The 21915-nt window shown below is 35.8% G+C and overlaps 1 protein-coding gene across 3 annotated transcripts in view; it reads right to left on the reverse strand.

Moving 5' to 3' along the window:
• myofl (myoferlin like) overlaps nt 1–21915 on the reverse strand; it is a 33000-nt gene that overhangs the window by 10174 nt on the left and 911 nt on the right. Inside the window, exons 1-32 of one of the 3 annotated variants that reach the window (XM_016276835.1) lie at nt 19175–19411; nt 18510–18565; nt 18306–18397; nt 15464–15572; nt 15255–15354; nt 13381–13538; nt 13174–13302; nt 11788–11850; nt 11395–11445; nt 11191–11221; nt 10938–11053; nt 10302–10428; nt 10104–10207; nt 9940–10008; nt 9714–9757; nt 9296–9378; nt 9055–9093; nt 8529–8653; nt 8140–8253; nt 7803–7980; nt 7587–7711; nt 7391–7500; nt 7022–7087; nt 6730–6922; nt 6429–6584; nt 5699–5830; nt 5429–5592; nt 4118–4232; nt 3212–3314; nt 2870–3006; nt 2524–2688; nt 2193–2280 (exon numbers count right to left, since the gene is read on the reverse strand). In XM_016276835.1, the coding sequence (XP_016132321.1) occupies nt 2193–2280; nt 2524–2688; nt 2870–3006; nt 3212–3314; nt 4118–4232; nt 5429–5592; nt 5699–5830; nt 6429–6584; nt 6730–6922; nt 7022–7087; nt 7391–7500; nt 7587–7711; nt 7803–7980; nt 8140–8253; nt 8529–8653; nt 9055–9093; nt 9296–9378; nt 9714–9757; nt 9940–10008; nt 10104–10207; nt 10302–10428; nt 10938–11053; nt 11191–11221; nt 11395–11445; nt 11788–11850; nt 13174–13302; nt 13381–13538; nt 15255–15354; nt 15464–15572; nt 18306–18397; nt 18510–18565; nt 19175–19262 (3430 nt within the window). In that variant the 5' untranslated portion in view covers nt 19263–19411. Of the gene's footprint in view, nt 1–2192; nt 2281–2523; nt 2689–2869; nt 3007–3211; nt 3315–4117; nt 4233–5428; nt 5593–5698; nt 5831–6428; nt 6585–6729; nt 6923–7021; nt 7088–7390; nt 7501–7586; nt 7712–7802; nt 7981–8139; nt 8254–8528; nt 8654–9054; nt 9094–9295; nt 9379–9713; nt 9758–9939; nt 10009–10103; nt 10208–10301; nt 10429–10937; nt 11054–11190; nt 11222–11394; nt 11446–11787; nt 11851–13173; nt 13303–13380; nt 13539–15254; nt 15355–15463; nt 15573–18305; nt 18398–18509; nt 18566–19174; nt 19412–21719; nt 21812–21915 lie in introns of those variants that run through there. The other 2 variants (XM_016276837.1, XM_016276836.1) reach the window with 2 other exon arrangements.

Here is a 21915-nt window from a genome sequence, read left to right on the forward strand (position 1 = left end):
ATTTTGGAGCACTTCATGCTTCCTTCTGCTGACCAGCTTTTTGAAGATGCTGATTTCATTTTCCAGCAGGATTTGGCACCTGCCCACACTGCCAAAAGCACCAAAAGCTGGTTCAATGACCATGGTGTTACTGTGCTTGATTGGTCTGCAAACTCGCCTGACCTGAACCCCATAGAGAATCTATGGGGTATTGTCAAGAGGAAGATGAGAGACACCAGACCCAACAACGCAGATGACCTGAAGGCCGCTATCAAAGCAACCTGGGCTTCCATTACACCTGAGCAGTGCCACAGGCTGATTGTCTCCATGCCACGCCGCACTGATGCAGTAATTTATGCAAAAGGAGGCCCAACCAAGTATTGAGTACATGTACAGTAAATGAACATACTTTCCAGAAGGCCAACAATTCACTAAAAATGTTTTTTTTATTGGTCTTATGAAGTATTCTAATTTGTTGAGATTGTGAATTGGTGGGTTTTTGTGAAATGTGAGACAAAATCATCAAAATTAAAAGAACCAAAGACTTAAACTACTTCAGTCTGTGTGCATTGCATTTATTTAATACACGAGTTTCTCAATTTGAGTTGAATTACTGAAATAAATTAACTTTTCCACGACATTCTAATTTATTGAGATGCACCTGTATACTAACTTTATTCAGCAAGGATGCATTAAAGTGATCAAAAGTGACTGACTGCAAATACATTTACAATGTTACAAAATATTTTTATTTCAAATAAATGCTAAACTTCATATTCATCAAAGAATTACGGTGACCGAGAAGTGCAAAACAAATCACAATTCTGAAAACAAAATAACAAATTACAAATGCAAATGCAAGTCTAAAAAACAAAATAACAATTCAGAAAACACATCAACAATTCAGAAAACATTATAACAAGTCAGAAAACACAATGACAAATCTGAAAACAAATTAACAAGTCAGAAAACACAACGACAAATCAGACAAACCGGAAGAGGTAGGTATAATTTGAGACAGCGCCATTGGTTTGGGATCACTCACCGCTGACTGGACGAGACATCTGTCAATCAACGTATACAGGGAAGAACCAGCCGAAGAACAGCAGAGTCGTGGTAGAAAGTTCGGAGATGGTATTAAAGTAGGTCAGTTGAAATGTATTGTATGAATTGCCCTTACTATGGAATAAAAATAATAACTATTTACATTTAGTTAAAAGTGGCAGTAAACCATCAGCTCCAGTGGCGCAGATGGATAAGTGTGTGTCGTTGGCTTTTTGACGCGATCGACCCGGGTTCGATCCCATCTTTTGCTGAATTTTTTCCCCCTCCCTTTTCAAATCTCCTATTAGCAATTAATTCTACTTGCACTAAGTGAAAATAGCAGTATTTTTAGCAATATGCTATTTACACTAAGTGCAAATACCTATTTACACTATGTTAAAATAGCAGGATTTCTACTATCAAGTATACTACTTGTTGCAAATAGTGGCAATTATCTGCACTTCAGTATTGTAGTATATTATAAAACAGTATGCGTTGATTGACAGATGTCTCGTCCAGTCAGCGGTGAGTAATCCCAAACCAATGGCGCTGTCTCAAACTATACCTACCTCTTCCGGTTTGTCTGATTTGTCGTTGTGTTTTCTGACTTGTTATTTTGTTTTCGAATTTGTCATTGTGTTTTCTGACTTGTTATAATGTTTTCTGAATTGTTGTTGTGCTTTCTGAATTGTTATTTTGTTTTTTAGACTTGCATTTGCATTTGTAATTTGTTATTTTGTTTTCAGAATTGTGATTTGCTTTGCACTTCTCGGCCATCGTAAAGAATCCTTAAAAATGTTTTGCGATTTCCATAAAAATATCATCAAATGAGCATATTAGAATTACACTGAAGACTGGAGTAAAGGCTGCTGAACTTGTGAACGGTAATGTACAGTAACCATTTAAAACAGTATTATAGTTTCCATGGAAATTCTGCCATGCAGCACAACTAGGTGTTTGGTGCTTCCTCTTCCTACTGAATTTGGTATAATAATGGCATTAATCAGCACCACTCAGGATTTCTATTGGCTCCCTAACTGTTGTTGTTGCTGTTTTGTTTTGTGCAGATTGTCAGGAAGAGGAGGGGTGTGTTAGTCTCAGAGATATAATCAGTGTAAGGAATTTAGAAGGAGTTCTTTAATTAGCAGGGATGAATAAACATTACTCACTGTCAAATCTGCAAAACACAGTGGGTGTGCTGGCACCAAAGAGTTTAGCCGTGTCCTTTTTGCTGCCTTTTTCGTCCTCATCTATTCCCTATAAGCAAATAAAAAACAAGTGAGGAAGAGGTGGCTTTTTAAAAAGTTCAACATCCTTCAAAATGAAGTTCTAATTAAAATAAGTCATGCCATTTTTAATTATTCTAAACAATAATACTTTTAATCCAGTTTAATCCTGTATTAGAGACAAATAAGTCCAAGTCTGTCCCCTACCCAAAACAGAATCTATTTCACTTTGTTTTCTATTCTGATAGTCATTCAAGACAATAAATGGCCTAACCAAAGCCCCTTCCAGGTTAAAGATAGCCGATGCGCCCACACGTTCAGCTGGTGCCATTTTCCTCCTCCAGCGCCTGCGGCGGAATGTGTCCGCAGAACGCTCCTTCCTGTGGAACTTCCACCCAATCAGAGACGAGTATTCCCAGCCATCGCCAATGTCTTTCTTCTGTTGTGAAAACATAGATTATTCATACTGCAGACAATATTTGACTAATGAATTTCACTGATACTCAATCAGAAGTGCAAGTCAGTTGCAGTACAAGACAAACAGTACAAGTTAACATGACACAAAATCAGAAAAATTATAAACTAAAAATCAGAACGTAACAGTAGTGAGGAGGCCTAACCTCTGTAGTGGGTGTGTCTGATATCTTCCTGCGGGGTCGGACCAATCTTTTCCTGCGATGGATGTGGTACATTTTCTCAGCAGCAACCCAGGACCTGGGCTTATCATCAGGAGGAATGGTGACACCATATTCCCATCCTGACATTCAATACAAACAATGGAAAACAGATGTTTAAATACTGGAATCATCTAAGCGATGCTTCCTGGATTACTCCAGTCTTCAGAGTCACAAGGTTTCTTATCATTATCAATGTTGAAAACAATTGTGCTGCTTAATATTGTAGTGGAAACATTTCAAAAGAAACAACATTCATTTGAAATTCAAATCTTCTGTCTTCCTGACCTTTCTCATCCACTGCCCTGTTGCTGTCAAAATTCCAGTCATCTTCCCAAATCCATCCTGGAGGACACTCAATTTCTTGAGGGTTCTGGGCCTTCTCTCCATTCTGCACAGAACAAATCCCATCATTCAATACTTGAAGTGGACATTCACCCAAAAATGACAATTCTATCATTGTTTACTCACACTCATGTTTTTCCAAACATGAATAACTTTCTTTCTTCCATGGGGAAATGTGACATTTTGAATCAAGAGCATTTCAAGTACACAAAGACCATAAAAGAACCATAAAGGTATCATTAAAAAGTCTTCTAAAGCCATTCAATACAATAGTTTGGTGTAATGAACAAACTGAAATTTAAATGAATTGTTATTTGCTGAATAATTTTGTGGGGCATTAACCCGAGAACCGCTTTGAACTGATCACTGAGTCAGTAAGTTGAACTTGAAAACCAAATCAGACACAATATGAATGAATGAATCAGAAATGGATAACCTGATTCATTAAAAAGAATCAATGATTCATTCATGAATCATTCATCACTGCTTATCTCATGAACTTACCCAGATGTTCATCATATAAAGCTATCATATTCATATAGTTGTACTGAAACTTTTATGATCATTTTATTGTGCTTTGTAATTAAAAAGATACCCATGATCTTCATCTTCTTTGTTCCACAGAAAGAAAATGAATAAATTGGAATACATTGAAACATGAGAATGAGCCAATAATTCACTAATCAGATTTTTGTCATTTGTGTTACCACCCAGTGAACTTTCTATGAGGTCACAGGAAGTTGGGAAAAATACGGCTGCTTCAAATTTCCATACTATTTTCAGAATTCAAATGTAAAACTGAAATATCTACATGCTGAATGTGACATTAAATGTTGCTGGTTCTCTCACCACATCAGTAAAAGGTTCAGCAGCAGGTTTCCATTCACCACCAGGGAAGCGAGTTTCGTTTTGGTAGACCTCATCTGTGAATTCAGAATGTCCTGCGTCAGCTTCTGTAAGCAGACTGAGTCAAGCACAGAACACACAGCTAGGGCGTTAGCGTCACATTTATTTCAGCACACACAAAACAGTCAAACAAACACTGAGCCAAGGCCATGACACAGTACAGGGCTGGGAGTGGGGTCAGTGCAAGAGGCCTGGAAGAGTAAAAAATGAGCCGACTATATAAACACAGTAGAGAGAGCCTGGCAGAGACTATGTTTATGTTACAGCATGGCTGACTACGGCTGTATGCCAACTACCACAATTTTCTCTGATTGTGTGCTAGAAAGAGCTAAATAGACTCTAACCCACTTTACTTATACCACAAAATCACTAATTACATAGACTACCATTCTACCCCAGTATGGGTTCAGTATTTTTTTTTATTATAAAATGTATATGAATTAATACTTTTATTTAGCAAGGATACATGAAATTGATCAAATGTGACAGTAAATATGTTTATAATGTTACAAATGATTTCTATTTCAAATAAATGCTTTAATTATTTATCAGTGAATCCTGATCTTTTTTTTTTTTTAAATATCATGGTTTAAAAAAAAACATTAAGCAGTACAACTGTTTTTAACACGGATAATAATAAGAAATGATTCTTCAGCAACAAATCAGCATATTAGATTATTAATAATTACATTTTAAAATATATTAAAATAGAAAATAGTTATTATGAATTGTAATAATATTTCACATTTTTACTGTATTTTTTTGAATTTTTGGGACCTTGTACCTATCCTATTCAAAAAGTTTACAGAACAAGCACAGTACATTAGTATAAAAATATTTAAACATTCTTTAAAAAATAGATACATTTATCTGAGAATCAAAATTGAATTTCAAATATCAAATTATGTTTATTTTTAGGATTTATTTTTCTTACCACATTAGCAAATTGTTTGTGCAAAAATGTAACAATCTTTAGTAAGGTTTATTCTTAAAACAAGAGATGCGATAAGAAAAATAAACTTAATTTAATATATATTTTTTATTAATTTACATAATTTTGCTTATCAAGTGAATGAATGGTGTATAAATAATTTAGATATAATTTACTTGAAAAAGTCCAAATACTGATTAATACTTGTTTCCAGTGCAGTGTAGTTTAAGCTGAGTGGGTGCTAAAAAGTAAAGTTCAACAACCATGCTAATCATAGCAAAATACATATTTATATTGAAAACATGCATTCATATATGGCTTACCAGCGCTCGGGGTCAATCAACCAGTCTCCTTCCCACTCCCAGCTCCGGGGTGGCATGAAACGTTCCTGCTTCAGTTTTACTTTTCCTGTCAAGTCTGAAAACTTATGCCGGCCAACTAGACCCGTGGTTCCCCACTTCCCAAAAACTTGAGCCTGATTCTCGTACTAACACAAGAGAACAGAAAGGGTCATCATAGTGTTGCTGAGGGAAGTTCCACACAACAAATGTTAATATTATATAGGTTTCACTTCAGTGTTCACTTTTACTAACCATCTCTGCATACACACTGAACGTTCCCTCTGCAAAGCTGTTGAAATTCTTCTCATGTGCAGACAGACCCAACCACATGTTCACACGCAGCTGCACGGGGATCTTGAGACCTTTGTTTTTGTCCATTGGGTACTGAAAACAACAAGTTTACATTTAATCGCTTTTTTTTCTTTTTTCAATTGAATCTGGATTATTAGGAAATAATGAGAGAATGGGATTGGGAAATGTGAGCTTGACACAAACTGGTATTGCATGCATGTGCGTTAACTGCTAAGTCACATCTTTGATACTTTACTCTCATGACTTCATCAAAAATGATATTTTTTTTCATATGAGTATATTTGTTTCTTTCTCATATGACAAATACATAACTACAGGTTTATTCTTACAGCATGTCTACCAAAAAAAATATTGGCAAACTGATCAAAGTCAGAAGATTTGTGTGTCTTTGCTTTAATTAAATATGATTTATTTTCTATAATTATTATACTTATATTATACTTAATAATAAGTAACAATTAGTGTGACTACATTGAATATTTGTATTTTAAAAATTAAAATTGTGATTGAAAGAAAGATTCACCAGCAAAATGACCTAAAATATACATCTTTATACATGCATGAACACTTAAACCTGAAATCTTCATGTTGAGTAATAAAAGAGTCATGGACATGTAATGTGTCAACCACCCTCATGTTGTAGCACCAATTTCAAAATGGTCCTTTTTACCTGCATAAAGACACTTTGCATCCTGCCACAGTACTTGCCGACGGCCTGCTCACTGTGGGTGGAGTAGAGAACCTGATTGGCTGGGATTCGGGCGTAGGCCACACGTTTCTCTCCTCTCAGCATCCATATGATAACATCAGGCATACTGTTCTGAGGCTGTATTGTGAATTTCAACAAACATGTGAATGTTCATAGGGCTTTTGATTATGTATATTTGACTTTTGGATATACAACATTCCCTTCTGCTTACAAACTCTAACTCAGTAGTATAAGATTAGTGTCACATGAGGCAATGCCAAACCTCCTCTGTGATCTGTTGTAGTCGCTCCAGCCAGTCCTCTATATCAGGCATTGTGGCTCTAACATCAACAGCCTCCTCCCTCATACGAATGGCCGCCTCTTTGACACTGGCCATGGTTTTGCCACGCAGATTCTTGATCTGAATATCAAGCGCTGTCAGATTCGACTTGCCCTCCAAATCTGGTAACTGGTAACTAATAGCAACAAGATTCAAGTTAATCACACGTCTGACATGGTAAGCAAAGAAAGTTAGTCTCAAGGCAGTGTTCGGTTTCACATTTTTTACATTTGACCTTTTTGTTGTTGTTTTAGTCATAGTTTTTGTTTTTTGACAAAAAATGTAGTCCATTGTACTTTCTCTGAAATGGCATACAGATATAGTTCTTTTTGTTTGTTTTTTTTGCATTTTAGAGACACTGGACTATGTGCAAATTTTGGATATATTTTTATCGACAATATGGTTCAATTGTTTAATTAAATATGAATCAAAATTATTTGATTATCATCCCAATGCATCTATTTCATATTTTCTTCAATTATAAAAACATCCTGTCAACAAACAATTTCTTTAGTAATTTTGTTGTTGAGTTCAAGACTGCTCCAAGGGCAACTCTAAGTAATAAAACAGAGGAAGATAAGAAAGTTTAGCCTCTGGGATTTACCTAGAAAGGTCATCGATGAGTTGGGTGATAAGTTTCAGCCAAATCTCAGCAAGGCGGGAGTCAGACACTTTAGCCAGAAGCGCCGTCTTCAGAGAGACAATGTTGGATTGCTAAAGAAAGAGGCATACAAAATATGTGACTGCTCTGAATTCTTTATCTGTTTGCTCCATGGCATGAAAATGCATTAAAATCGTACCAGTCGGTCAGAAATGTAGAGAATGATGTTCACCGCATCCGAACGGTGACTTATGTCCTCCCAGAAAGATGTGAGGATGACAACAGGCTTAGAATCAGCCCAGGGCAAGTAATAATAGCGATTTCCTATGGAGAAACACAAACAATTCTGAACAAAATAAGTCTCAAGTCTCAAGTGGCTCACATTTGGACTATTTGTATCCGTTGAGAAAGTCACCATCGAAAACAGCACAGCTAAACTGAGTGGTGGAGGCCAGAGGTTTGCATGTGGAGTCCAGTTTATTTCCATAGTTTCCAATGCTGACCTCAAACTGAATAGGTTCTCCAGGCTCCTGAAGCATGCAGGCACTGTGGAACACGGCACATAAGGAATACTTCCTTCTCCGCTGGTACTTCTGCACAGTAAAAGTATGTAAAACAAGAATTTTTAGTACTGTTCTGCAAAAATAATGATTGTGATCTCAATACCCTAGTCTTTTGTAATCAATGTAAAAAATATATTTAGAAGAATGTTTATTCCATGAAGCAATGGTGTGAAACATGTTTGCGGTTACCTGTGCCACCAAAATGTCATCGTTTGAAATGTCTTCCACTTTCTTGTCAGTTTTGTCATCCAGTTGAGTGGAGAGCTCGATCAAAACCCTCCCCCGATACGCCACCCCTTCACCCTGAAACACACAGACCGAGTTTAACAGTTCTGACAACTGCCATGGATTGTGTAACCGACGACTGATGGTGTGAATTTAAAATGGCTGCATGTGTTGTTTGTTCAATTTTTTATGCAAAGCAAACAGTGCATAAAAATAATATTGTCTTCAAAGTCAAGGAGTTGCAGAAATGTTTTCCTTCTCAGATTGTTCCTGGGGTTGGTCAGTATTTATTCAATTTTTATTGTAGCTCTCACCAATCCCCCAGCACAGCATTTTTTTTTTACAACACTCACCTTGCCGTAATTCAGATCCTCGTATGGGTCAGGTAGACCAGTAAATTCTCTTGGACTTCCATAAAGGTTAACATAACAAGGCCCAAAAGCTGGAAGAAATCCAACCTCAGATTCTGTGGTGTCCACTGAAAAAATTTAATAAATTGGTTAGAGATATTTTGAGATGACCAGTAAATCAACAAGACAACTGAAACTTAAAAACCATAAAAATATTGATATTCCATTTTATTAGGAATGCGAATATACATCCAATTTTAACAAACAAAAGTGTGTAAATTCTACACCAACGGTGCCACCAAATGTAACTGCAAATAATGACTGTTTTCAGACAGGTTTTTCAAACACTCTTAGCTGCTGTTCTCAACACCCCAAACTTGTGTCTGAAGTTGCCGAAAGCTGACTTGTCAAATGCTGAACATTTAACACAACATTTACTTTTTAAGTATATTAATAAAATAAACTTAAACAAATTTTAAAATATAATACAATTTAGAGATTTAATAAGATTTAATAAGATTCCCAATACCATTATAGGAAGGAGGCAGTCCATTTTCTGAGGGTGATTCTGGTGAAGAAACTGAGTTTTAGACAGGATACATACTGTTTCGACAGTAAGCCTTTATCCGAAAGTTCTGTTATGCAAATTCTATTTTAAAATGAAGTTTGTATTGTGAAGGAAAAATTATATGATACTTCATTAATATTCAGATCTAAAATCTAAATGACTTCAAACCTGCACCTCATGAGACACAAACAGATAACCCTACCCTCAATTTCGCCCCCAGATGACGCTATTTTCGTCAGATTAAGGTATGTGGTCCCAATAACGTCATTCCTTGACAGCCGATCCCTGAAAAAAGCAAGAGTCAAGAGTCAAGCACCACATCAGCATATTAGAATTATTTCTGACGGATCATGTGACACTGAAGACTGGAGTAATGACAGCTGAAAATTCATAATATACATTTTAATACATTTAATACATTAAAATAGAAAATGGTCATTTGAAGTAGTAATAATATTTCACAATCTTACTGTTTTCACTGAATATGTAATCAAATAAATGCAGCCTTGGTAAGCATAAGAGAATTCTTTCAAAGCATTAAAAATCTTACAAACCTTACTGTAGTGTACAGTATACAGTATGTCAGAGCTGTAAAGTTATCAGTCATATAAAGAACTTACCAGTCAAATACAGTAAGTTTGATGCGTTCACACATTGATGGGAACTAAAAGGAAAAATTGAAGAAATATTCACTTTGTGTGTTAGACTTCAGCCACCACTGTTTACTGTTTTATAAAGCAGTCTAGGCATTTTACATAAAAATTGTTACTTTTGATTTATTGAATCTGATATGTATTCAGTTTTATTAACCTATTAACCTAGTTTCCAGGTTAGCGCCCTTCCTACCTTAACCTGCAGGTGAATCAGCTGATTCCACTCTGGATTGGCATTCTTCTCTACGATCTTTGTACACACCTTAAAAGACCAAAATGAAGCAAGTCATCACAGTTCTTTACCAATCAGTCCTATTTTTTAACAATAAACATCAATAACATCTTTTTTGTTTTTACCTTTTTGCCAGCAAAACTGACTTCTAAAAAAGGATCCACCAAATTTTTCTTATCATCTGTTCCACCAAATATGTTCTTTACTGTCTGGGCAAATGCATCATCCACTGAAAATGAAGTGACAAAAGATGCATGTTACTGACTATGGGAATAGAAATAGGAGTATATAGAATTGCAGCTGTGTGTTGCAGTCATGATTACTTTGTGGCATGTCTTCAGCACGGTAGATTTTTAGACTCAGCGTAGCCCATCGTAAAGCGACTCCAGCTGGCAGCAGCAAGTTACTTTCAATGTCATCCTGTTCCTCATTGGCTTCTCGCTTTTCCACCTGACCAACAAGTTAATAATGGATATCACACATCGTTTTTACGCAAAATACAGTTTGTTTGTTTATTTTTGGACAACACATTAATTCTATTTTTCTTTAATATATTTGTATTAATAGATAATTAATAATATAAAAAAATATTTGCATCTTTACTTAATAAATTTACCAGGGTGGATGAACAAAGAACAGTTAATTTCCTAATTTCCCAATTAATGCTCTAATTTTCCCCAAATATAAATGGCAATATTTTTAAACATGTTTATGGTAATTCATGCAGAAAATTAAATACAAAATGTCCATATTTTCACAATCCATTTGGTTCCTCATTTTAAATTGAATTCAAATTCAGGAACTGAAAATAAAAAAAAAAGTATATTATTTCTGGCCTTTTTTACCCCTTGGACAGTATAGATAAAAGACAGAAACAATAGGAAGGAGAAAGAGGGGAGCAGCAACATACGGAGCGCTGCCCATAAGACTATGGCACAGAATGAACAGAGTGAGCTTACCGGTGGCTCGTCTCCAGTGCCTACTATGAACATACTGACATTCAGGTAACCTCTGGCTCCAGAGATTGAGTCATCAGGGTCACTTAGAAGTAACCATTTCCTCAAAATTGCATGGCCTGTCAGAGACACACCACAGATTACCTAATATGAATATGTACTGGCGTGAGAATTTTTTAAACGTTTAACATTACACAATTTTCATTGTGTTGCACAATTTACAGTTCAGAATCCAACAGCCAAACTCTTTACATACCAGGCTCATCATAGACATAGCCAACATCCAGCTGTTAAAACAAGGTTTGAAAGAGTTTGTAAGGACATACTGTATACTCAACATCAAAGCAGTCTTCAGAAATGCTTGATATGAATTAGATATTAAGATTCGAACCAAGTCATAAAAACATGGAAAAATATATTCAACTGACATTAGGATTGCATGGATTATATGAAAGCATACCTTAAACTCCCCCATAAGACTGTCTGCTCTAAGGGAGTAGGCATTATACACCTAGATTTAAGAGAGAAATATATCTATTAAAAGACAGACAGTAAAAAGCTGCAACCATGGTCTACATATAATACAACTAGTGATGAAAGTACAAACTCTCTTAGCAGCAAATATAAAACTATTTACTTAACATGATTTGCACAGGTAGGACATGTCCCTGTATCCTCATCCTGGTTTGATCCAGGAACAACATTGTTATCAACCAATCAGTGTCTTCAGATTTTAATGTTAGGCATAGGGTTGGGGGCTATGATTGATTGGTTGATAGAATGCTGATCAAGGAAAACATTCTCTACTTTTGGAGATCGTATAGTGCCAGGATCATCTCAAGACCCATCTTACCCGAATCATGATGCTCTCATCAAAAAGTTCAGAAGGCAGCATGTTGACATTGTAGAAGAAAATCTGTGGAAACATCATCTAAATTAAATTATATTCACAACACAGGACTCTCACAGGCCATGAAATGCAAATAGAAACAGAATTTTTGGTTAAAGGGGTCATATGATGCTATTTCAAGTTTTCCTTTCTCTTTGGAGTGTTACAAGCTTTTCGTGAATAGATAAGATCCCTAAAGTTGCAAAGACTAAAGTCTCAAACCCAAAGAGATATTCTTTATAAAAGTTAAGACTGGTCCACGCCCTCCTAAAACACCTTGTTTAAACACGCCCCCACATGTCTACGTCACGATATGGGAAGATTTGCGTAACACCGCCCAAATGTTCACGCAAAGAAAGAAGACATAACTTTATTGTTGCTGCCACCGCCGCCTCCTTGTCGTGAAGACGCTGCGTGTTTCGTTGCGAAAGCGAAAATACTTTGTTTGGCCTTCCAAAAGAGGACACGACTAGAAATCAGAGGTTAAGTTTTATTTACAACACTGTTCCAGAACAGTTCAACCCAAACATTCAGATGTGTGCAGCGCATTTTATGGAGGACTGTTTCCTGATCCTGGTAGAGTAGACTACAATGCCGTCTGATCTGACTCACAGCCTGTAAGTACGTTTTCATATTTAAAGAATTTGCCACTGATGATTCAAATGCGAGGTTTGAGCAGTGTAGAGTAGCGCTTGTTGTTTGTCGTTTCTCCGATCACAAATGCAGACATGGTTTTATGTTTACGTGGCGCGATGCAACGCAACGTGTAAAAAGACAGTATAAGTCATTATAATCCGTAATTATGTCCCCACTGGATGCAACAAATGCCTCGTTTATAATGGGTTTTATTGTTTTTGTCTCGTCGCTCCGGGACACGGCATCACAGTATGGTAAGGGGCGTAACGTTTCCGTCACACGCTTGAGGTATTCGGCCAATCACAACGCACTAGATAGCTGGCCAATCAGAGCACACCTCGCTTTTCAGACCGATGAGCTTTGTAAAACTCGACGCGTTTCAGAAAGGTGGGGCATAGAGGAGAAACAATAATGTACAGTATGTGGAAAATAATGTGTTTTTTGAAAATTTAACCACATAAACACATTTCATTACAACAAATACACAAAATAATATTATTTTTAGCAACATCATATGACCCCTTTAAAGTAGCCGCAACCGAATATGTATGTGAAATTAAGAGATTGTAGACTCACTGAGGCAAGTGTGAGAGAGACAGAAATAGCAGGGAAAAAGAAAGGAAGTGGGCCAGGAGGATTTTAGCCAAAACAAGTGCAGTGCAGAGTGAAGCGAAAGCAGACAAAGTCAGATGGGCACATTAAAAACCAAAATACCTCATCAAAGAATGGATTGTTTCCTCTTCGGATCCTCGTTCTGTGTGTCTGTCCGCACACACTTACTTTGACGACTGGCTTTATGTTATTGCCGGGTAACTGTCGACCCTCAATTATTCGAATACGGATCTAAGTGAAAATAACAATGTCAGCAGATTAAAGCTCACCAACTTCTCAGATAGGATGTTCAGCAAGAGGAATACATACCTGGAAATCTTGGGGTTTGTTGGCCAAAGTTCTTTGTCGCTTCCGAGTTGTACGGACCATCTTTTTTGGCTGTCCAGAAGGAGAAACTCCAGGTGCCCCTGGCTCAGCCACATCACCTGCATCTTCATCACTATCAACACCTTTCTCCTCTTCACCAACTAGAAGCAAAGTCAACAGATTTATACATAAACATATATATAAAAAATACATAAATAAAAATCATAAATAAATATATAAAAATAATATAAAAAATACAATTCATATATATAAAAAATACATAAATAAAAAATCATAAATAAATATATAAAAATAATATAAAAAATACAATTCTGAACTGGGGTGGGTATACTTTCAAAATACAATCAATATGTACCATTTACAGTGGGGAAAAAAAGTATTTAGTCAGCCACCAATTGTGCAAGTTCTCCCACTTAAAAAGATTATACTTTAAAAAATAATATGTACATTTAAGGGACTAATATGCTCCCTTTAGGGGTTAAATAAGATACAAAGGTGTACTACTTAAAACAGAGTTTCTGCAGACTTGAGCAAGTTAAATTTAAGACTTTTTAAGACCTTTTTAATACCACCTTATATGAAATTTAAGATCTAAACCTGTAATGGAAATACACATTTTATTACATAAATGTATATGTAATATTTAATGTGTATAAAGTAAAAAGAAAACAAAATAGCAATGCTGTAATAAATGGTATTTATTTCTATGATATACAGTGAACTTTTCATGTCAGCAGACAATGTTTACACACAGTTTAATGCAGAACATGAATGCATTCAACCTGCAGTTACAAATGCATAAATAATGTTTTGATATATTAAACATCCATGTCTTGTATTTGTGATCATTCTGAATGTATCTTAATAAACTGAATCATGCAGAGATCAGGCAGAGCGCACTCACACTAGACTTCACGTAATGCGTGCACTCTGTAGGTGTTTTGAATGTTTATTTTTTTGCATTGTGAGAATATTGAGTAAAATAGCTCACTTGTCATGGTGTTATTTAAATATATCATGTTATGAATAAACTAAAAATTTTGAATTTTTACCTCAGTGTTTCTTCTGAGTTTATGTGTGCTGTCACGCTAATTTGTTCTGAAGTCTCGAGACAAACAGAGTGAGCCTCAGCGCGAGCTTGTATTCTGCTAAATTACTGCAATTCTCTCTGATGACGCAGTAATTTACCGCGGGAAGAAAAAATCTTCGGTCTGTCCAATGATTGTAAAGTCATTAGGTCCGTCAGACTTAAGAAATTTTAGCGGTAATGAGACCAAAAATATTTAAGACCCATCGAATCCGAATTTAAGACATTTTAAGACTTTTTAAGGCCTTATATTAGTAAAACGTTATTTAAGACTTTTTAAGGACCCGCAGACACCCTGTAAAAAGGTAATGGCCCAGTGACCCCCGTTTTTGCTACTGTACCTTTAAGACACCTAGATGTCAATGACTTATGTTAACTTCACTAAGCAAAGCTTTGCCAAGCTGATGAATACTGTATACGTAGGTGTTGATATGTAAATGTGGGCGGTTACGTGTTAATGCATTGATAGAGTACCTTTGACTGCAATATTGTATTGATTTCTGAATGAACTAGTTTTGCAGCATAGTTAAAATGTGAATCATCATTATTGTTAGGCACACAGAGACAATGTGGCAGGCTCTGGTAGAGTGTCCTTTTTGTTTGTGAGTGATCCATGTTCTGTCTCTCATTTGCATCAATCATTTCCATACAGTATGTAAACACAAATGCCTAAAATCTTCCTGCAGTTCTGTAGGGCAGTCTAACCCAACTGGTTTAAAAAAGAACAACAGTTTATGTAGGACAGTAATATGTAGGAAAATAAAAATACCTGCAGTTTCTCCAGTTTGGCCATCTCCCATGTTTTGATCATTTGGGTTCGGGACAGTACTTGCAGGAGGCTCATAACCAATCGTTAAACTGATAGTTGCCTAAAGTAGTAAATGCAGAGAAATGCAGTTAGAATAGTTATACTAAATTATTCTATGTTAGTCAGCATCATTATTTTTGTTTTAGGCCATACTGTACAAACATATTTACCCCAATTTCCTGTTTCTTCTCATTAATTAGAGGAATATTCTTGGAAGGAAGAGATCTGGTCTGACCAGCAGCCAGTTCTTTAAGAGAGATCTTTGCCGAACCAATAAATCTAGAAAGTAGAAGAAAACAATACTAAACAAACAGGGAAGCAAACTAAAATATTTACACAAACTGGACATACAGTTTAAGCAACTCTCGCATATAGAGTATAAAATCGAGTATAAATTGATTTTAAGCAGTGAAACAACACCAGAGAAAGTTTTCATAATGGAAGTTTTCAGAATAGGGTGAAAATTGGAAATACAATAAAGATGACATTTTTCGGTTTGATTTCTGCTTTTCTCACCCAGGACAAGTCCAGTCAGAACTCTGACTAAGAGCTCACAAAGATACATGAAAGAGATAATTTATAGTATTGCAATGGCTGATTAATCAGGGTGACTTAGCTTGGGTGAGCTCAACCACCAGGTTTCGACATGGGGAAAATATGGAGGTCAAGAATAAAACAGCATCCTTGTATTTACACAACCCTATTATTTCATAACATTTAGAAAGCATGTCTGAATCTAAAAAATAAGTTTTGAAAAAGAATTTCAAAACTTGCAGTGGCTTTTGTATTGTACATACATTTTTTTTTATGAAATATTACTATAAAAATAGCTTCCTTTGTCTACAAATGTACATACAATACCATTTGGGATCTGTAGGATTTTTTGTATGCTTTAGAAAGAAGTCTGTAATGCTCAAAAAGGCTGCAATGATTTGATCAAAATACAGTAAAAACAGCAACATTGATAAATATAATTACATTTTAAAACTTCTATGTCAAAGCTGAATTTTCAGCAGTCATTACTCCAGTCTTCAGTGGCACATGATTCTTCAGAAATCATTCTACCATGCTTATTTGGTGTTCAAGAAACATTTCTTATTATTACACATTTTGAAAACAGTTTAACACTGCTTAATATTTTTGTGGAATGCATTTTTTTTAATGAATCCAATTAAATTATTTGATGAATCAAAGTACAAAAATAGCATGTATGTGAAACAGAAATCTTTTGTAACATCATAAATATCTTTACTGCCACTGTTAATGTGTCCTTGATGAATAAAAAGTATACTTTTTTCCCAAATAAAATAAACTGCTGTAAATGTTAAAGTATGTCTGTGTTTTCCATGATATGTCCCCTTTAAATCCTGGTTACTGTACAGCAGATCCAAAAGCTTAAACACAGAGGGAAAAACAGCTGGAAGCAATTACACTAGGCCAGAGACTTATGTGCCAGGCAGAGGAAACTTGAGCAACTTCAGAGGGGGGACGCCTGAGAACACAACTTATCTGAACTGCCTTATGCCTTAAGTTTATGTATAGCTTGTCTACAACTTCTGTGGAGACCCACACAATGTGAAGTGAGTAAGAGTGTAATATAAATAATTTACATTACAAGCATTCACATTGGTAAAAGACACATCCTGTTTGCACAGCACCATCACGAATGATACATTCACCATGTGGACAGGACTCAGCATCATATGGAGATTAACTTGCTTGTTGTGTAATACATGGAAATTGTACAGTCATGATCTGTCATAATCAATAAATCATACTACTTTGTGTTACGGTCCTGATCATCCTATCAAGGTTTTTTGAAGACTGGCTTATTGCATTATAAACATATTTGAGAGGGCTGCTGGCATTAGCTTGTCTGTTTTGGAACATAATTTTGGAATATTTAAACCCTCCCTGTTAATACTCAGTAAATATAATCTTAAAATCACATACCAGCACTTTTTTTTCATGTCAAAAATATCTGCTGGCATTTCCTTTGTCAAATCACTGTGGTCTTCAGAAACGGACTTAACATAGGCCTAAAGAACACGTCCAAAATATATAAAAGAAAAAAAAAAGAAACTGTGCACATGATTTACTTATGAGTCATAAACTATGATGAGGATAAATTCAGGATAAACTTCCTGAATTTCCTTCCAATAAATTTCCTCTACAAAATCACATTTAAATTCCCAAATAAGGCCAAAGGCAATTGTGAATTTAAAAAGATTTCATCATTCTTAAATGCCTGTCAACACTGAAATCAAGCAAGTTTTCACAAGTTAACCTTTTTTTTCTTTATACACGTGTTGCTATGTTACTCTCTAGCCTGTGGAAACAAAGAATACAAAACTTCAGCAAGTATGTGCAAACGTATGAAAGTCTGCAAACTAAAAAAAAAAAAAAGCTGTGGAGAAGTCATCTGCGTGACTCATGGAAAGTGCATTATCATGGCAGACTTTGCACAGTAAAACTTGCCACATGGAAGAAAGAACTGCCTTCTGATCCAAACCAAATGCTCACTAGTTTAAGACCCAGCTAGGTTTGACTGCATGTGTATCTAACAAGCCTTTTAAAGGACTCAGCTAAGGTGCTAATTTGGACTGCTTAGAGTTTCTCGCCAGCATAACTCAGCAAGTTAAGACAAGGTAGTTGGGTGTGGCAGTGGGTTTTAAAGGCTTTCATTTCTAACTCTGCACTCCACTAACTAATCTCACTAACCCACTGCTGCTCCTAAAAGTTCACAGAGCTTTTTCAAAAGTACAAGGCTCCCTTAGGTTTATCATTTACACTGCAGTGATTTCAACTGCAGTCATATTTACACACAGTGTGAAATGATTGTGTGAAATGATTGCAGGGAAACCCACCACACCCACTTAGCAAATGCAGAATACCACTTACACCACCTTCACCAGCAGAAATGTAAAGAAATATATTTTCTTTCACTATGCTCGCCATTTTATGGCTTGTTAGAATCCACAAAGGCCCAAACAGTGATGGATGCAAACATACTTGTCTTTTCCAATGGTTTCATAGTCTTTCACAACCACATCAATGAATGAAGAGGAATCCAATGGGGTACCTTTCAAATCAAACTCAATAATCTGAAATGGCAAAATCAGGTCTTGGTTATATTCACATCTTAGATGCATTGATTTAAAAGACATCATTTTAGTGTCCAACAAAACAGAAACCACTATGACTTGTACTACTGACCTCATTCCACACAGGATTTAATTCTTTGTCAATGGTTTTTGTTTTCTTTTTTTCTCCTGTAAATTGAAATAAGTAAGCCGTCAAGTCTCTTTAACTATATTATGACCAATCAAACTACATCAGCTATGATATTAATATAACAGCTTCACAGTAACTCTGAATGTATATTTAAAATATCATTTTATTCATTTCATTCTTTGTTTATACATTAGCCTATATTTAGTTTTAGGGACTACAATGTAAAAAATGTGCTATATACAGGAATACCTAAAAAAACCCCACCAAAGTCAAATTTAATATTAAGGCTGAAATAACTGCACATTTTCAATATAACTGCAAATATTTTTTTTTTTACAATGCCTATGGGAGGGACACGCGTGTTTCCCTAACGATGGATCATTCCAAGCCCTTATAAGGGAATTTGCTGTTCTTTTACATGTAAACAAACCCATCGCAAAAGTATGAGAAAAAAAGTTGCTTTAGAAAACGTAATATTTTTTACATATATTTAAAAAGACATCGACAACTCAGCCTTATAGTTAAACTCCGTTAACTTTTTTAATTAAGTTTAACTAGCTTTTCAAACGCACAATTGAACTCATTAAATGCGAATAAATACATAAATAATAATAGTAACTCCTTGAGGGGAAAACGTGAAGTCTTACCCTTAAAGATGACTCCTGCTATAGGATCTGGAATTCCAAGTGTCTTTTTAGGAATTCCTTTGGCGGATTCAACAACCACCTTCAACATGTTGCCAAATGTGAATTAGGCTAACGTTACTGTTGCACAGAAGACATCGACCTAATAGATAAAGCTCATCATCAAGAGCAGAAACATTGACCATCAGAGAAGGAAGTGCCAGTAAGCTACTGTTGGAGAGATGAGAAGCGCTGAGTGAGAGGAGGGACCATGAGTCTGTAGTCCAGTTACAGGAACCTCAGACAATCACTTTTAGCCGTTTATATTGAACGTTAAACAGACATTTTACTATTATTTTATTTGGATGCTTAGAATATATATATATATACATATATAACCATATACCCCCCCCCCCCCCCCCCCCCCCCCCCCCCCCCCCCCCCCCCACACCCAAAGAAGTCTGTAATGCTCAAAAAGGCTGCAATGATTTGATCAAAATACAGTAAAAACAGCAACATTGATAAATATAATTACATTTTAAAACTTCTATGTCAAAGCTGAATTTTCAGCAGTCATTACTCCAGTCTTCAGTGGCACATGATTCTTCAGAAATCATTCTACCATGCTTATTTGGTGTTCAAGAAACATTTCTTATTATTACACATTTTGAAAACAGTTTAACACTGCTTAATATTTTTGTGGAATGCATTTTTTTTAATGAATCCAATTAAATTATTTGATGAATCAAAGTACAAAAATAGCATGTATGTGAAACAGAAATCTTTTGTAACATCATAAATATCTTTACTGCCACTGTTAATGTGTCCTTGATGAATAAAAAGTATACTTTTTTCCCAAATAAAATAAACTGCTGTAAATGTTAAAGTATGTCTGTGTTTTCCATGATATGTCCCCTTTAAATCCTGGTTACTGTACAGCAGATCCAAAAGCTTAAACACAGAGGGAAAAACAGCTGGAAGCAATTACACTAGGCCAGAGACTTATGTGCCAGGCAGAGGAAACTTGAGCAACTTCAGAGAGGGGACGCCTGAGAACACAACTTATCTGAACTGCCTTATGCCTTAAGTTTATGTATAGCTTGTCTACAACTTCTGTGGAGACCCACACAATGTGAAGTGAGTAAGAGTGTAATATAAATAATTTACATTACAAGCATTCACATTGGTAAAAGACACATCCTGTTTGCACAGCACCATCACGAATGATACATTCACCATGTGGACAGGACTCAGCATCATATGGAGATTAACTTGCTTGTTGTGTAATACATGGAAATTGTACAGTCATGATCTGTCATAATCAATAAATCATACTACTTTGTGTTACGGTCCTGATCATCCTATCAAGGTTTTTTGAAGACTGGCTTATTGCATTATAAACATATTTGAGAGGGCTGCTGGCATTAGCTTGTCTGTTTTGGAACATAATTTTGGAATATTTAAACCCTCCCTGTTAATACTCAGTAAATATAATCTTAAAATCACATACCAGCACTTTTTTTTCATGTCAAAAATATCTGCTGGCATTTCCTTTGTCAAATCACTGTGGTCTTCAGAAACGGACTTAACATAGGCCTAAAGAACACGTCCAAAATATATAAAAGAAAAAAAAAAGAAACTGTGCACATGATTTACTTATGAGTCATAAACTATGATGAGGATAAATTCAGGATAAACTTCCTGAATTTCCTTCCAATAAATTTCCTCTACAAAATCACATTTAAATTCCCAAATAAGGCCAAAGGCAATTGTGAATTTAAAAAGATTTCATCATTCTTAAATGCCTGTCAACACTGAAATCAAGCAAGTTTTCACAAGTTAACCTTTTTTTTCTTTATACACGTGTTGCTATGTTACTCTCTAGCCTGTGGAAACAAAGAATACAAAACTTCAGCAAGTATGTGCAAACGTATGAAAGTCTGCAAACTAAAAAAAAAAAAAAGCTGTGGAGAAGTCATCTGCGTGACTCATGGAAAGTGCATTATCATGGCAGACTTTGCACAGTAAAACTTGCCACATGGAAGAAAGAACTGCCTTCTGATCCAAACCAAATGCTCACTAGTTTAAGACCCAGCTAGGTTTGACTGCATGTGTATCTAACAAGCCTTTTAAAGGACTCAGCTAAGGTGCTAATTTGGACTGCTTAGAGTTTCTCGCCAGCATAACTCAGCAAGTTAAGACAAGGTAGTTGGGTGTGGCAGTGGGTTTTAAAGGCTTTCATTTCTAACTCTGCACTCCACTAACTAATCTCACTAACCCACTGCTGCTCCTAAAAGTTCACAGAGCTTTTTCAAAAGTACAAGGCTCCCTTAGGTTTATCATTTACACTGCAGTGATTTCAACTGCAGTCATATTTACACACAGTGTGAAATGATTGTGTGAAATGATTGCAGGGAAACCCACCACACCCACTTAGCAAATGCAGAATACCACTTACACCACCTTCACCAGCAGAAATGTAAAGAAATATATTTTCTTTCACTATGCTCGCCATTTTATGGCTTGTTAGAATCCACAAAGGCCCAAACAGTGATGGATGCAAACATACTTGTCTTTTCCAATGGTTTCATAGTCTTTCACAACCACATCAATGAATGAAGAGGAATCCAATGGGGTACCTTTCAAATCAAACTCAATAATCTGAAATGGCAAAATCAGGTCTTGGTTATATTCACATCTTAGATGCATTGATTTAAAAGACATCATTTTAGTGTCCAACAAAACAGAAACCACTATGACTTGTA

This window comes from Sinocyclocheilus grahami, unplaced genomic scaffold (assembly GCF_001515645.1).
Source record: "Sinocyclocheilus grahami isolate Dianchi unplaced genomic scaffold, SAMN03320097.WGS_v1.1 scaffold106.1, whole genome shotgun sequence".
Taxonomy (NCBI): domain Eukaryota; kingdom Metazoa; phylum Chordata; class Actinopteri; order Cypriniformes; family Cyprinidae; genus Sinocyclocheilus; species Sinocyclocheilus grahami.